Source organism: Patiria miniata, unplaced genomic scaffold (assembly GCF_015706575.1).
Source record: "Patiria miniata isolate m_02_andy unplaced genomic scaffold, ASM1570657v1 HiC_scaffold_10, whole genome shotgun sequence".
Lineage (NCBI taxonomy): Eukaryota > Metazoa > Echinodermata > Asteroidea > Valvatida > Asterinidae > Patiria > Patiria miniata.
The window spans coordinates 10,603,926-10,617,949 of NW_024037048.1; the positions used below are offsets into that span (position 1 = coordinate 10,603,926).

The window sequence follows — 14,024 nt, forward strand, 5'->3', positions numbered from 1 at the left end:
GTGAGCTCGTCCGTCGTCTCAACCCCTGCGTCATCCATCATCAACCTCACTATTGTCTTGATTGGCCTCCCTTTCCCTGGTTGCCCATGCTTTGGCTCCCATAGGATCACCCGACTTGTTTGCAGTTCAGGGTGTCTGTAGCAAGGTGCTGTTTAAAGTGGGGGGTTGGTTCCCCACCCCCCTTTTTTGTCCCCCAATAAGAAATTGTACCCTACATTTGATTCTATACAGCCATATGGTTGCAAAGGGCGATTTCTAACTTAGGTTACGTAACACTTTATGTCGAATGAAACTACATGTGCACAGACATGTTCACGTTGGCGGGTGAAATCTTTGAAAATTACTTTCTCCAGTTTGGAAGACTGTATCTTCATGCAACCTTCAGGATTTATTTCCCCTATAATGATCCAAGTATGTTTATTACTTTCGTTGAATTTGGAAAAATAGGCCTGGCTACTGGCATGTGCTATATCTATCAAAGTATCAATCTTTTCAAGCCTCAGGAATATTAATGAGGTTCCTATCCATTACGGTGTGCAGTAAACAATGGAATAAAAGCCTCTTTCACGAGTTGTAAGTCAACAACTATCACCCTTTTTGCCAGCTTCCATTGGTGGATACCGAGACCCACGCCGAATGACGCTAATGAATATGCTAATATGCCCGTCATCATTGTGTGCCGGGCCGAAATTAGTCAGCTGTAGCGCCTATGGTGCTTTGTTGAACAAATTACAATGCACATGGGTTGGGTCGGCAAATAATTTTTTGATCGTCTTCGAAATTTTCCTTAGAGATGGTTCAAAGTGTAACACTAGCGTCTGCAACAACAGATTAACATGAAATTTGGAATATACATATATGAAATAAGTGCTCAACTACTCGTGAAATAACAACTTGGGTAAATTCCTAGAAATTGGGATAAATACATACATTTGGGGAAGTTTCGCACAATTTCTTCCAGACTTGAAGGTCAGCTTTGACAGTAACCAGTAATGACTTTTTGGCATCGATGACGGCATTTTTTTCACTGACATGAAGTTTAGAATTTCTTCTTCAGTTAGAATGTAACGTTTCAATCATACCGAGCATATTTTCTGAGCAACACAACATTCAAAAGGCCAATAAACGTTGTGTCCAGGTTTTACAATGTAAATGTCCATACTCCATAACAACTGAATACTGGAGACTCGATATAGAAAGCGCCCACCGACTAGTCAGATTGTGGAGGTCAAGATGCAGTCTGGTTTGCATAATTAATCGCTGAATCTGCTCACATATGTAAAGACCCTTGCTGTGCAAGGGGATATTCCATAGACTAATGTTATCCTGTCTGTCAGGCCAATATTCATTCCTGGATCTGTTGGAATTTTACACTGCTCGTTTGCCCTATTCCAAACAAACCAAGGTTCAACAATGCTCATGATATGGTACCAGTCCGATAGGGCTGTGCATCAGAACCGGGTACCCGACTGTTTTTGTCAGGAACCGGTTCCAGATTATGGAATCGGGTACCTGCAACCAACTTTACTAATTACAAAGTAATTTCTCAGACAATGAAAAAGAAAGGTTGCAAATGTCACTTGTGGAGGATTTTAAAACTGAAAACCAGGCTACATGGGAAAACAAAACATATTTCACATTTATGACGCTTGAGAAAGTTGCAAGTTACATCGTAAAGCTGAAAAGCTACCGGTAACAGTACACACTTGTATCTTGCTGTACCGACGCACCGATGTGGCAGTATTATCGTGCGGACCTTTATGAACAGTCTGAACAGCAACTTCCCAGATTTGAATTTCAGGTTGGGTTTCTTTCACGGGTACCCTGATACCTGTGTTTTTTTCAACAGGGTACCCAGTTCCCGTACTACGGCGTACCCGTAAATTCACGTTTTCTTTATTTGCTGTGCAGATGAGGAAAATGCCCCGGTCACACTCCTCATGCCTTGGGCCACAGCATCTGAGCGCGCCTTGGATCGCTTCCGCATGCTGTACGCCGAACGGGGATTTAATGTCTTGACCGCCTATGCCAAACCCATCAATTTCATCTGGCCTAGATCCTCCCAACCCGTCGCCGCTGAGATCGTTGAATTTCTCCGCACCAAGACCGGCAAGGCGCCAATCGTCGTCCACGCTTTCTCAATAGGGGCCTTCATGTACGCGAACGTGCTTACCTACATTTCCGAACACCCTGATGAGTTCTCTGCGTTAGAACCACGAATCCGTGGCCATGTTTTCGACAGTATTGTCTTTGGCACCCTGAAAGAATTACGAGTTGGAATGGGGTCATTGCTAACAAGAAGATGGATCTTACAACAGCTCATCGCAATGGGGACTAGCGTCTACTTTTACTTAACCTACAGCAACACGGTCACGATCTATGATCAGTTGATCGACATTTTCTGGAAGAACCCTTTCAAGACGTCGGTACTGTTTTACTATTCGCTCATCGATCCCATGTGCAAGAGGGATTCCATTGAGCGCTTCATTGCAAATTGGAAAGAGCAGACCAGCCAGCCTGCTCACTATCTTTCCACGCCCGATGCAAAACATGCCGAGATTTTTCGAGCAATACCAGATAAATATAAAGACACGTTGTTCAAGTATTTGGACACTCTGAAGCTGGAACAGCAATCAAGTCCAACACATTCTAAGCTCTAGGTACACTGTAGGGGCCAAGACATTGTTGAAGATAGGCAGTTACATTGTACCTACCACTGCGGGAGGACGTCATCACAAGGAACCGCTGTTATCCATGAACCGCCAGCAACAATGTCTTGAGAATCCTGAGGCATTTGTGCAATGCATGCGCACTTGGGCGTCGATTGGTGCTTTTAAACTCACTCACTCACTCACACACTCTGTCGACCCAAGTGGAAGCTTGAGTCGAGTGCGATGACGCACATGCCACACATCACGACTGTTCATGCAGCTAGTGAGCTCGTCCGTCGTCTCAACCCCTGCGTCATCCATCATCAACCTCACTATTGTCTTGATTGGCCTCCCTTTCCCTGGTTGCCCATGCTTTGGCTCCCATAGGATCACCCGACTTGTTTGCAGTTCAGGGTGTCTGTAGCAAGGTGCTGTTTAAAGTGGGGGGTTGGTTCCCCACCCCCCTTTTTTGTCCCCCAATAAGAAATTGTACCCTTCATTTGATTCTATACAGCCATATGGTTGCAAAGGGCGATTTCTAACTTAGGTTACGTAACACTTTATGTCGAATGAAACTACATGTGCACAGACATGTTCACGTTGGCGGGTGAAATCTTTGAAAATTACTTTCTCCAGTTTGGAAGACTGTATCTTCATGCAACGTTCAGGATTTATTTCCCCTATAATGATCCAAGTATGTTTATTACTTTCGTTGAAATTGGAAAAATAGGCCTGGCTACTGGCATGTGTGATATCTATCAAAGTATCAATCTTTTCAAGCCTCAGGAATATTAATGAGGTTCCTATCCATTACGGTGTGCAGTAAACAATGGAATAAAAGCCTCTTTCACGAGTTGTAAGTCAACAACTATCACCCTTTTTGCCGGCTTCCATTGGTCGATACCGAGACCCACGCCATGTCACGCCGAATGACGCTAATGAATATGCTAATATGCCCGTCATCATTGTGTGCCGGGCCGAAATCAGTCAGCTGTAGCGCCTATGGCGCTTTGTTGAACAAATTACAATGCACATGGGTTGGGTCGGCAAATAATTTTTTGATCGTCTTCGAAATTTTCCTTGGAGATGGTTCAAAGTGTAACACTAGCGTCTGCAACAACAGATTAAGATGGAATTTGGAATATACTTATATGAAATAAGTGCTCAACTACTCGTGAAATAACAACTTGGGTAAATTTCTAGAAATTGGGATAAATAGGGCCTACATACATTTGGGGAAGTTTCGCACAATTTCTTCCAGACTTGAAGGTCATTGAAGGTCAGCTTTGACAGTAACCAGTAATGACTTTTTGGCATTGATGACGGCATTTTTTTCACTGACATGAAGTTTAGAATTTCTTCTTCAGTAAGAATGTAACATTTCAATCATACCGAGCATATTTTCTGAGCAACACAACATTCAATAGGCCAATAAACGTTGTGTCCAGGTTTTACAATGTAAATGTCCATACTCCATAACAACTGAATACTGGAGACTCGATAAAGAAAGCGCCCTCCGAATAGTCAGATTGTGGAGGTCAAGATGCAGTCTGGTTTGCATAATTAATCACTGAATCTGCTCACATATTAATAGACACTTGCTGTGAAAGGGGATATTCCATAGACTAATGTTATCCTGTCTGTCAGGCCAATATTCATTCCTAGATCTTTTGGAATTTTACACTGCTCGTTTGCCCTATTCCAAACAAACCAATTACCGTAGGTTCAACAATGCTCATGATATGGTACCAGTCCGATAGGGCTGTGCATCGGAACCGGGTACCCGACTGTTTTTGTCAGGAACCGGTTCCAGATTATGGAATCAGGTACCTGCAACCAACTTTACTAATTACAAAGTAATTTCTCAGACAATGAAAAGAAAGGTTCAAATTTCATTTGTGGAGGATTTTAAAACTGAAAACCAGGCTACATGTACATGGGAAAACAAAACATATTTCACATTTATGACGCTTGAGAAAGTTGCAAGTTACACCGTAAAGCTGAAAAGCTAACTGTACACACTTGTATCTTGCTGTACCGACACACCGATTTGACAGTATTATCGTGCGGGCCTTTATGAACAGTCTGAACAGCAACTTCCCAGATTTGAATTTCAAGTTGGGTTTCTTACACGGGTACCCGGATACCTGTGTTTTTTTCAACAGGGTACCCAGTTCCCGTACTACGGCGTACCCGTAAATTCATGTTTTCTTTATTTGCTGTGCAGAGGAGGAAAATGCCCCGGTCACACTCCTCATGCCTTGGGCCACAGCAACTGAGCGCGCCTTGGATCGCTTCCGCATGCTGTACGCCGAACGGGGATTTAATGTCTTGACCGCCTATGCCAAACCCATCAATTTCATCTGGCCTAGATCCTCCCAACCCGTCGCCGCTGAGATCGTTGAATTTCTCCGCACCAAGACCGGCAAGGCGCCAATCGTCGTCCACGCTTTCTCAATAGGGGCCTTCATGTACGCGAACGTGCTTACCTACGTTTCCGAACACCCTGATGAGTTCTCTGCGTTAGAACCACGAATCCGTGGCCAAGTCTTTGACAGTATCGTCATCGGCACGCTGAAAGAATTACGAGTTGGAATGGGGGAAATGCTAACAAGAAGATGGATCTTACAACAGCTCATCGCAACGGGGACTAGCATCTACTTTTACCTAACCTACGGCAACACGGTCGCGATCTATGATCAGTTGATCGACATTTTCTGGAAGAACCCTTTCAAGACGTCGGTACTGTTTTACTATTCGCTCATCGATCCCATGTGCAAGAGGGATTCCATTGAGCGCTTCATCGCAAATTGGAAAGAGCAGACCAGCCAGCCTGCTCACTATCTTTCCACACCCGATGCAAAACATGCCGAGATTTTGCGAGCAATACCAGACCAATATAAAGACACGTTGTTCAAGTATTTGGACACTCTGAAGCTGGAACAGCAATCAAGTCCAACACATTCTAAGCTCTAGGTACACTGTAGGGGCCAAGACATTGTTGAAGATAGGCAGTTACATTGTACCTACCACTGCGGGAGGACGTCATCACAAGGAACCGCTGTTATCCATGAACCGCCAGCAACAATGTCTTGAGAATCCTGAGGCATTTGTGCAATGCGTGCGCACTTGGGCGTCGATTGGTGCTTTTTAACTCACTCACTCACACACTCTGTCGACCCAAGCGGAAGCTTGAGTCAAGTGCGATGATGCACAAAGCCACACATCACGACTGTTCATGCAGCTAGCGAGCTCGTCCGTCATCTCAACCCCTGCATCATCCATCATCAACCTCACTATTGTCTTGATTGGCCTCCCTTTCCCTGGTTGCCAATGCTTTGGCTCCCATAGGATTACCCTACCTGTTGGCAGTTCAGGGTGTCTGTAGCAAGGTGCTGTTTAAAGTGGGGGGTTTGTTTCCCTCCCCCCTCCTTTTTTGTCCCCACATAAGACATTGTAGCCTACATTTGATTCCAAAGCTGGGCAGTTCCACGCAGAACTGGACAAGGCTGAAAAGTGGAAACTAGAAACTGTATGAAATTGCTCAAAAAGAATTTTGTTCAAGTGGTCAGAAATGCCTCAGATCGCACCACAAAGCGTCTAGAATCCAAACTTTTCTTAGGTTCCTTGAGCGGGCCCCGAACTCCACGCCACCCCCGAACCCCACGCCACCCCATGCCATAGGGGCTTCACGCTAGCATTACTTCTGATCAGGGTATTCCCTCCCCCCCCCCCCCACACTTTTGAAAAACGATTAACGCCCTTGCGCACATACGCTTTACCTAATAACTTAGGCACATGCAGTGCGCTTTCAAAACCTTTCATATTACTTCCGAACCAAACTCTTAAATTTCTTCCAGTAACATACAAGATGCAGCAAGACATTTGTGCAACTTCACAGTAGCTTGTCTGTGGTACATGTATATAGTATGCACAAGTAGCGCATGCGCACTAGTTTCCCCATATTTTACAAGATTCCCAAGACGACGTCGCTGGCGGTTTGTGAATGATAGCCGTTTCTCATGATAACGCCCTCTTGTGGCGGGTTATAGCGGTGGCGGGTTATCGTGGTGGTGGGTTATTGCGTATCTTACAAAAAAGTTTACCGGACTAAACTCTCGGTTGTCTTCATATTATTTTGTCTTCGGAAATATAAACAAAAAGGCATTGGGCAATTTGAAGTATTTTTTTTTCAGGTAAACCTCATTTACTGAAATATTGTGGGTTCTATTTATAGTAAAATTTGGTATTTAAAGATTTTTTGTTTGAGCGTATTGGGCTCAAAATATTAGACGAGGCTGAAAAACGAGTTTCACACGTCCACTAGGGCCTTATAGATCAAAATTTATTGAGATTGAAACTATTTTGTTCATAATATATTAATGAAAAGAAATTAATTCAATTATTTAAAAACCAACACGATCACCCAACTCAAAAAGTTAAAACACTGAAATAAAATGTAAATACTGGAAAAGTGGGTTTTGATTCTTTGTTTAAATTGTTCCTAATTTTTGGTGTGTATTTTCAATTTTTGCCAATTTTACTGTTAATATTGTACTGTAGCTGCATTGAATAAATTCTTGATATACTTTGTCGCACAAGTTTATTTCCACTGGCCAACACTGTACAGATAACTCACTCAGGGAAAAAAAAATCTCATTTAAGTCAATGAAATAAAAAAATTAATGTACCTAAAATAAGATTTTTGTCTTGTTTATGGCAGTCTGTAATCTAGTTATACTAGTATTGTTTCCATTTGTAAAATACAGACCCTTTCCCCTTGTAAGTGCGCCCTCAATGAGGCAGTCCTATTTATCTTCAGTGACAATGAAAGTACATAGTGTATACTCATGCGTACAAAATGTATAAAAAAGGAACAAAGGCCTGCCCTCAGATGTGACGTCATATGCAATTGGGCTATACGTTCTTTTGGCGCATCGAAAAAGTTACTTCACACTTCTTACATTCCTTCCTCGATGCCTCTTCGTAGTCCCTCCCCTCCTACTGCGACCAAGTATGTCACGAGAGGGCGGGCTTTATAAACGCGAAACTGTCTGGTTGCACCCCCGTAAGTGAGAAATCCTTATACTTCAAATTCTTTTTTAAATACTTGGAACTCTTTTACATGTTCAGGCTGCACAGAGAAATGATGATCAACACGTCATCTTTCATTTTCTTTTCAAATTTGGGAGAAATTGTAAGTGCCCCTTTTTGGTAATGCCTCCCCCTTCCCCAGTTTGAAAAGCGTTCCACCGCCGCTGCTTCTGTCAAGCATTCCTCGGAGGCCTGCAAGTTTGAACTTGAACTTTCGGAAGCTAATTAAAATGGCCTGATATTTCAGCCTTAGCAAGGTCTTCTTCGGAGGTAAATGATAGAGGAACAAGAAACAAACATGCAGGGGACAGCCAAACATGCAGGGTTGGAAGGACAAACACAAGGGGGCAGGCGAGACTTCAAACTAACAAGAACGTGTATTTAGAGTTTTGGGCGATTTCTTTGAAGGGGTTCGACAAAACGAAAAAAAGACGAGCATCAAGTTAGTACTTTTATTTTAATTAATTATCTTAATCACGGTTACATTAACTAGCGTCCTTATTTGTACGAGGGGCCCTTTTAGTTAATAAGCAGTACTGTTTGGAAGCGTGAATAAATTGAATTTACAAGCAGGGTGACCGTAAGGTCAGAGCCGAATTCTGCTAAATGTACATCAAAAATCTGTCAGATTTATCAAAAATCTGCCAAATTCCCCAGAATTACTCGAAATACACTATAAACACTTAAAATCACATGCAGATTGGTAGTATTGCCTTAATTAAGATTCAAATTACATAATAAATAATCTAGTCACACAAAGATGTTGTGGAATTATTGGTAAATTTCAGGCAAAACGCGGAGTCGGCCCACGACCGAGTCCGTTTCCCAGTCACTGTGAACCTCAGCACCTTGACCAGCCAACCTGTCCCATTATGCAAGGGTTTGTTTGAAAGGATTGAAGCTTTTTTTTAAAGAAATGTACACTTTTTTGTTCAAATTTGCTGTTTTTCTGTCAAATAACCATTTTTGCAGAATTCTGCCAGAAATCTGCCAAAAAATCCATTCTGTCAAATTTTCTGTCAAACTCGTTTTTTAACAAAAAATTCTGTCAAAGTTAGCCGAAAATCGGCTAAAACGGTCACCCTGCTTACAAGCCAAGCTTCACGCTATGACTAGCACCATGGAGCTATAGCACCAACTAAAACGAGAATTACTTGCGAAAGAAAAATCGTTATGCGGCATAGACGCGCGGTTGTTGACTAAAATTTGATTGTGGGACTATGGTGGGGGCCGAATTTTGAGGATGCGATTTCTAAAGAGAACCAACTGTCTAAAACAAAATGCATTGCACTGTTACGAGTGTTAAAATGCCACAGCATTTCTCAGAATTATCGTCCAATAATATATAATCCTATAGTGTTAGCGCCATCCTTCTGCATGTCTTCCTAAGCGGAATTATTGTTTACGATTTTTTTTTAAGATGCGTTAGAGACGAAATATTCACACACCAACACTGAACATTTCGTCTCTAATCTTCCAACAAAAAATTCTTAAAAAATAATTTCAAATTTGGTTGGTTATTTTTTTTTTACCAAGTTTCCTTTCCTGAACCTCAAAGAACGTGAAAAGTATGGAATAGAGGAAAGGGGAAAGAAACAGAACTTGAAATTATTTTTTGTTCGAAGATTGCGTTAGAAACAAAATGTTCACACTCAACTTGCACGTACACAAAAGTGCACTTTTTCCCGATATCATTTGTCATAAATTGCATTATTCTGTACACATTAATAATGACTGTTTTGGCCCAAATATGGCTGGATTGCTAAGGAATTTCTGTACTGATTAGATGCTCAGTTGTTTTTGAGTTACAATTGGGTTTTTTTTTTGGATGAGTGTATAGTGGCGTTCCCTAACGTGGCGCACTTCGACATTTATCCCGACTTTCCACATCAGTGTTGCCAAACTTCTTTGTTGACAACTTCAAATTCATTCAGTGAAATACTGGTATACATTTACCTTATTAATGCTTGCTAATTAATCTCTGTGAACAATTTCGGTTTCATGACATTTAATCCGAAATTCAACAACGGTGGTGTCCGGAAATTGGGCACAAATCGGCTGAGTGTTCCCCAGCGTGGCGCACTTGAATAAATCTCAGAAAATTCCAAATTAACATTTAAGAATTTCTGCAAAGTTCATAAATTCTGATAAACAAATATTATCTCCACTTACATACCCAACTAGAAGTTTATCGGCAAATTATTTTCTATTTTTGGGGGGACATTTCCAAAGGGTTCACTGTGCACTTCGAAATAAAATCGGAAAATCACGCCGAAATAAATTTTTCTTCTAAATTTGTAACGGGAAAATAAACTCGTGATTTATGAACGGAAGGGTTTAGAACTTGATGAAATTTCACTTTCTGTGAAATTTCAGTTAAAACTTTTGCTCTAGCTAGGCGCTACAGGCGAAAATCAAAGTGCGCCACGTTGGGGGCCGCGCCACGTTAGGGTACATCAATAATATATCCCAATTTAAAGTCTAAGACACATTTATGTGAAAGTATCACAAGATTAGTGTAAATCTGGCAAGCGATTGTATTATGCAATAGCAATCTGCTGCTACTGCGTCGCCGACTGTCTGCGATCGAGTTCACATCTATTTTCGGTAAAGTCTGCGACTATTGTCCACGCCTCGTCTGGAACCCTAACTTCAGTGACGGTGTCACGATAACATGGAACTCAAGGGCCTGTTTGCATTGAGTTTGCGATGTCTCGCTGATGCGAAATACGACTAAACAGAAAAGCGGAATAGTTTTTAAGTGAAGATCGCAGATTCAATGCAAAATCAGTTTCCATCTTTCCCACTCTTAGCAGGGTGCACCAGAAGAGCATTGAACGTCGTAGTAGGCGACTTGGGATGGCTTCTGATCCCCATGTTAGGCCCGTCGTCAAGACGCACCCAGATCTTCTCCCCAGCCGCGAGATCCAGCAAGGTGCTCTGCGAGGACGTGCCCGCGTTGCCGTCGTTTTTATCGGCGAAGATGCTCACCGAGGGCTCGGTGCCTCGCATCAGGTGGACCGAGGCCGCGTACTCCAGGTCCGGCCTTACTGCAAAGCTGAACATGTAGGTCCCCGCTTTGGGGCAGACAAAGTGGAAGTTCTCGGGATCCCATGCGTTGCTGGGGTAGCGGGTCAGGACCCGATCGAACGGGATGGGTTGGGCTTCATCGGTTCCCTTCAAAACCCCGGTGTAAACCATGGAAACGTAGACCGGCTCTGGTGGGGAAAAAAAATAAATAGAGCTAGTGATGACGGCAGGTGCGGAAATCTTGAGTATGCGAGTGCGTGGTTGTGAGTTTGTTTCTGCAGGAGACTTTGAACAATAGAGGACAATAGGGTCCCCAATTCTCGAAGGTCCCCAATTTGGCAATCATGTACAAAACATATGGGAGGCCTTCCCGAGTTAGTACAAGCAAATGAGGGACAATATATAGGGGGTCCCCGATTGCAGGCAAATACACACTTGTTTGAGTGTGTTTCGCACAGTTTTTTCTTCAAAAGTCAAAGTTTCAATGACAGTTACACTGCAAAAGATACATGCACCAAACATGAACATTATAATTCAGTTGGGTTCTTTTAACGTCCGGAGGGTATAAATTAATAATGGGGTTTTGAGAATTTGTTTCGACTGTGAAAATAAACACACGCAGAGCCATTTGTTAATTGTTTTGCTTTGGGAATTCGATGCCACACACCATATGGCTTCCATGGACACGAGGGTCCAATATCAGTAATTCGATCGTGATTGCAATTAAAGCGTTGCCATGGGTACACAGCTCGCACATTATTGCTTTATATAGTCCTTGGCAATAAGGGTGGGTTAACATTCAGCATCTTTACATACACTCAACCAAAAAAGAAAGCCCCCCCCCTTCCAATACTTTTTTGTCCAACTCAAAAACTACTGAGCACCTCGATCTCGCTCAAATAACGACATAATCAGAGCAGAAATTCCTTAGCAATCCAGCCATACTCTTTATATTTGGCCCAAAACAGTGATTATGTGTACGAATTTATGCAATATTATTATGGCAAATGATACCGAAAACAGTTGCACTTTGGTATACGTGCAAGTTGTGGTTCACTCTCGCCTTGCACGAACCCAAAGTGCAATTTCTTTTTCCGGTACCACTTCTTATAAATTGCATATTACACATTATCACTGTTTTGGGCCAAACAAAGAGTATGGCTGGATTGCTAAGGAATTTCTGTACTGATTAGTCGTAGTTTGAGCAAGATGTGCCCAGTAGTTTTTCAGTTATACAAAAAAGTATTGAGGGGGACTTTCTTTTTTGGTTGAGTGTATAACCAATAACTAAAAACTGCAACTTTTCCCCCAGTTAACTAGAAACGGAAAATCGGGCGTGGCGTAGGCTAAACATGTTTTCATAGTTTATATTGTTCGTGCTTTATGCTGATTAAACGCATGGAAATTCCAACCGACAAAATTCAGAGAATGCAACAGCGCTGAAATGAAATCACATGTACATTTTCCAGACAGTGTCATGGCCTAGCGGTTAGAGCACCGCGCCCAAATCAGTGCTCTGGTGTTTTTAGAGGCAGCAGAATGTGGGTTCGTGTCCGGGTCTGGAAGCACTTAACCATTATTGCTTCGTCCTTTGGATAAGAAGTAAAGCTGTGAGTCGTGTAATGCAATGCACGCAAAAGAACCCAGTAACACTTATCGCTATAAGAGAAGGGGTTTGCCCCGCGTTTCTGGCCTCCTATTAAAACTCCCCTGCCGAGTATTTAGAAGAACCAACCACCAAGCACAGTGCAGTGGCGTGGCTCTCCATCCATGGAAGAAAGAACACAAACCGATATCGATCATCAAAGTCATTTCAGGATACATAATGTGGGTTTCATGAAGACAAAACCATCATACGTACAATATTTTCTCTAGCATTTGCTATACACACGTCTCGCTGCATAGTTTACCAGACTATGATACGCATCACCCTGCATCATTTCCCGTCATCTTCATTCAACAGTCCATAACACAAATTGCATCGACAGATGTGCCATATGGACAGTTGGGACACGGCCACAATATAGTCATCTTTCGCGACAAACATCAGCAAATGAAAAAACAATGCGATCTTACCTGGTTGTTTACACTCACAGCCTCCCATGACGTTTCCCATCACTTAGAGTGGTGCTACTACGTGTGCCAAACCCTTCACCGATTCACTTCGTGGAATACACGGGCGAATAACATTAACATCAACACTTGCCTCAGTGTACGGCTGTCTGCATGCAGTGCATAAGTGCAGTCGAACACATGGGAAAAATAATTATTGAATTGCCTAAAGCGGACTGCACAGCCTTCGCATAGCGTATCTGCATTCAGGTTTTCTATAGCACTCGATTTTCAATGTCACAGTTCGCTTGTCAAATAAAAAAGAACCCAGCACGTGACTCGAGGGACCAAAGGTCTGTCTACCCTGCACACGGGGCGGGGCCAAGGTCACAGAAGGGGGGGGGGGCGGATGGTCGTACAGCCAAAACAGGACAGACGCATGCAATTTGAAAATTTTGAATTTGGAAATGGTATATTTGGAAATAGTTGATTTCATTGAATATTTTTTTAGCGGTGTATACTGGTACATAATATAATATATCGCTTCTATAGACTGTCCTAAATGTAGGGGGGAGGGTATTGGGCACCTCGGAAACTTACAGCTTTCCGAATTAAATGGCGCATTTGCAGCTTTCTTAATTTCTTTTATCATGTGAGCATGAAATATTCTGTTTCATTATCATCCATCCAGCTAGTTTGTCAAGAATGTACACCATTATTGATGCATATTTATGTTGTCTTTGTTTGTGACAAGTTTAATGTTTACATGTTTGTGTTAATGAATTTGCCATGATGTGCTAGTTTTACACTGGCCCCCGGCTGGCATATTATTATTCACGTCATCTGGCCCTGTCCAATCTCCGATGCCTTTCTTCAATCAACCAAGTGATAAATAAGTAAAACGACACAGAATTTCAAATTTCCCTTTCAGGGTTTTCATTCATTTTATTGTGCCATCGCAAAATACATGCTTCTTGATTTTATTTCTTGCATGAAGTCATTACAGCAATATAAACATACAAAAACTATGAACAAAATGCAAACACGGCTTTCTTCAGCCAATAGAAATTAAATAGCTCATTTTTTTCTGTCAAACGTCCACACTAACTTCCAAAAATGAACAAGCAGACTAACTTCCAAAAATGAACAAGCAGATGGGCCACTTTTTCCCAGCCACCTTTTCGATACAAAACAAGA

The 14,024-nt window shown here is 42.2% G+C and overlaps 3 protein-coding genes across 3 annotated transcripts; 2 read left to right on the forward strand and 1 right to left on the reverse strand.

The window, feature by feature from the left end:
• The first annotated feature begins 1,388 nt into the window (after positions 1-1,388).
• On the forward strand, positions 1,389-7,351 carry LOC119737764. Its single transcript, XM_038212346.1, has 2 exons — positions 1,389-1,405; positions 4,375-7,351. Exon 2 carries the CDS (start codon positions 4,908-4,910, stop codon positions 5,625-5,627), a length of 720 nt encoding a protein of 239 aa, XP_038068274.1. The 5' UTR covers positions 1,389-1,405; positions 4,375-4,907; the 3' UTR covers positions 5,628-7,351.
• Positions 1,708-3,128, forward strand: LOC119737767. Its single transcript, XM_038212359.1, has one exon. It carries the CDS (start codon positions 1,941-1,943, stop codon positions 2,658-2,660), a length of 720 nt encoding a protein of 239 aa, XP_038068287.1. The 5' UTR covers positions 1,708-1,940; the 3' UTR covers positions 2,661-3,128.
• Positions 7,352-10,346: 2,995 nt separating the features above from the next.
• Positions 10,347-13,107, reverse strand: LOC119737773 (complement C1q tumor necrosis factor-related protein 6-like). The gene is made up of 2 exons (XM_038212372.1): positions 12,852-13,107; positions 10,347-10,963 (listed from the first exon to the last, which is right to left on the reverse strand). Exons 1-2 carry the CDS (start codon positions 12,889-12,891, stop codon positions 10,533-10,535), a joined length of 471 nt encoding a protein of 156 aa, XP_038068300.1. The 5' UTR covers positions 12,892-13,107; the 3' UTR covers positions 10,347-10,532.
• Between the last annotated feature and the right edge of the window lie 917 nt (positions 13,108-14,024).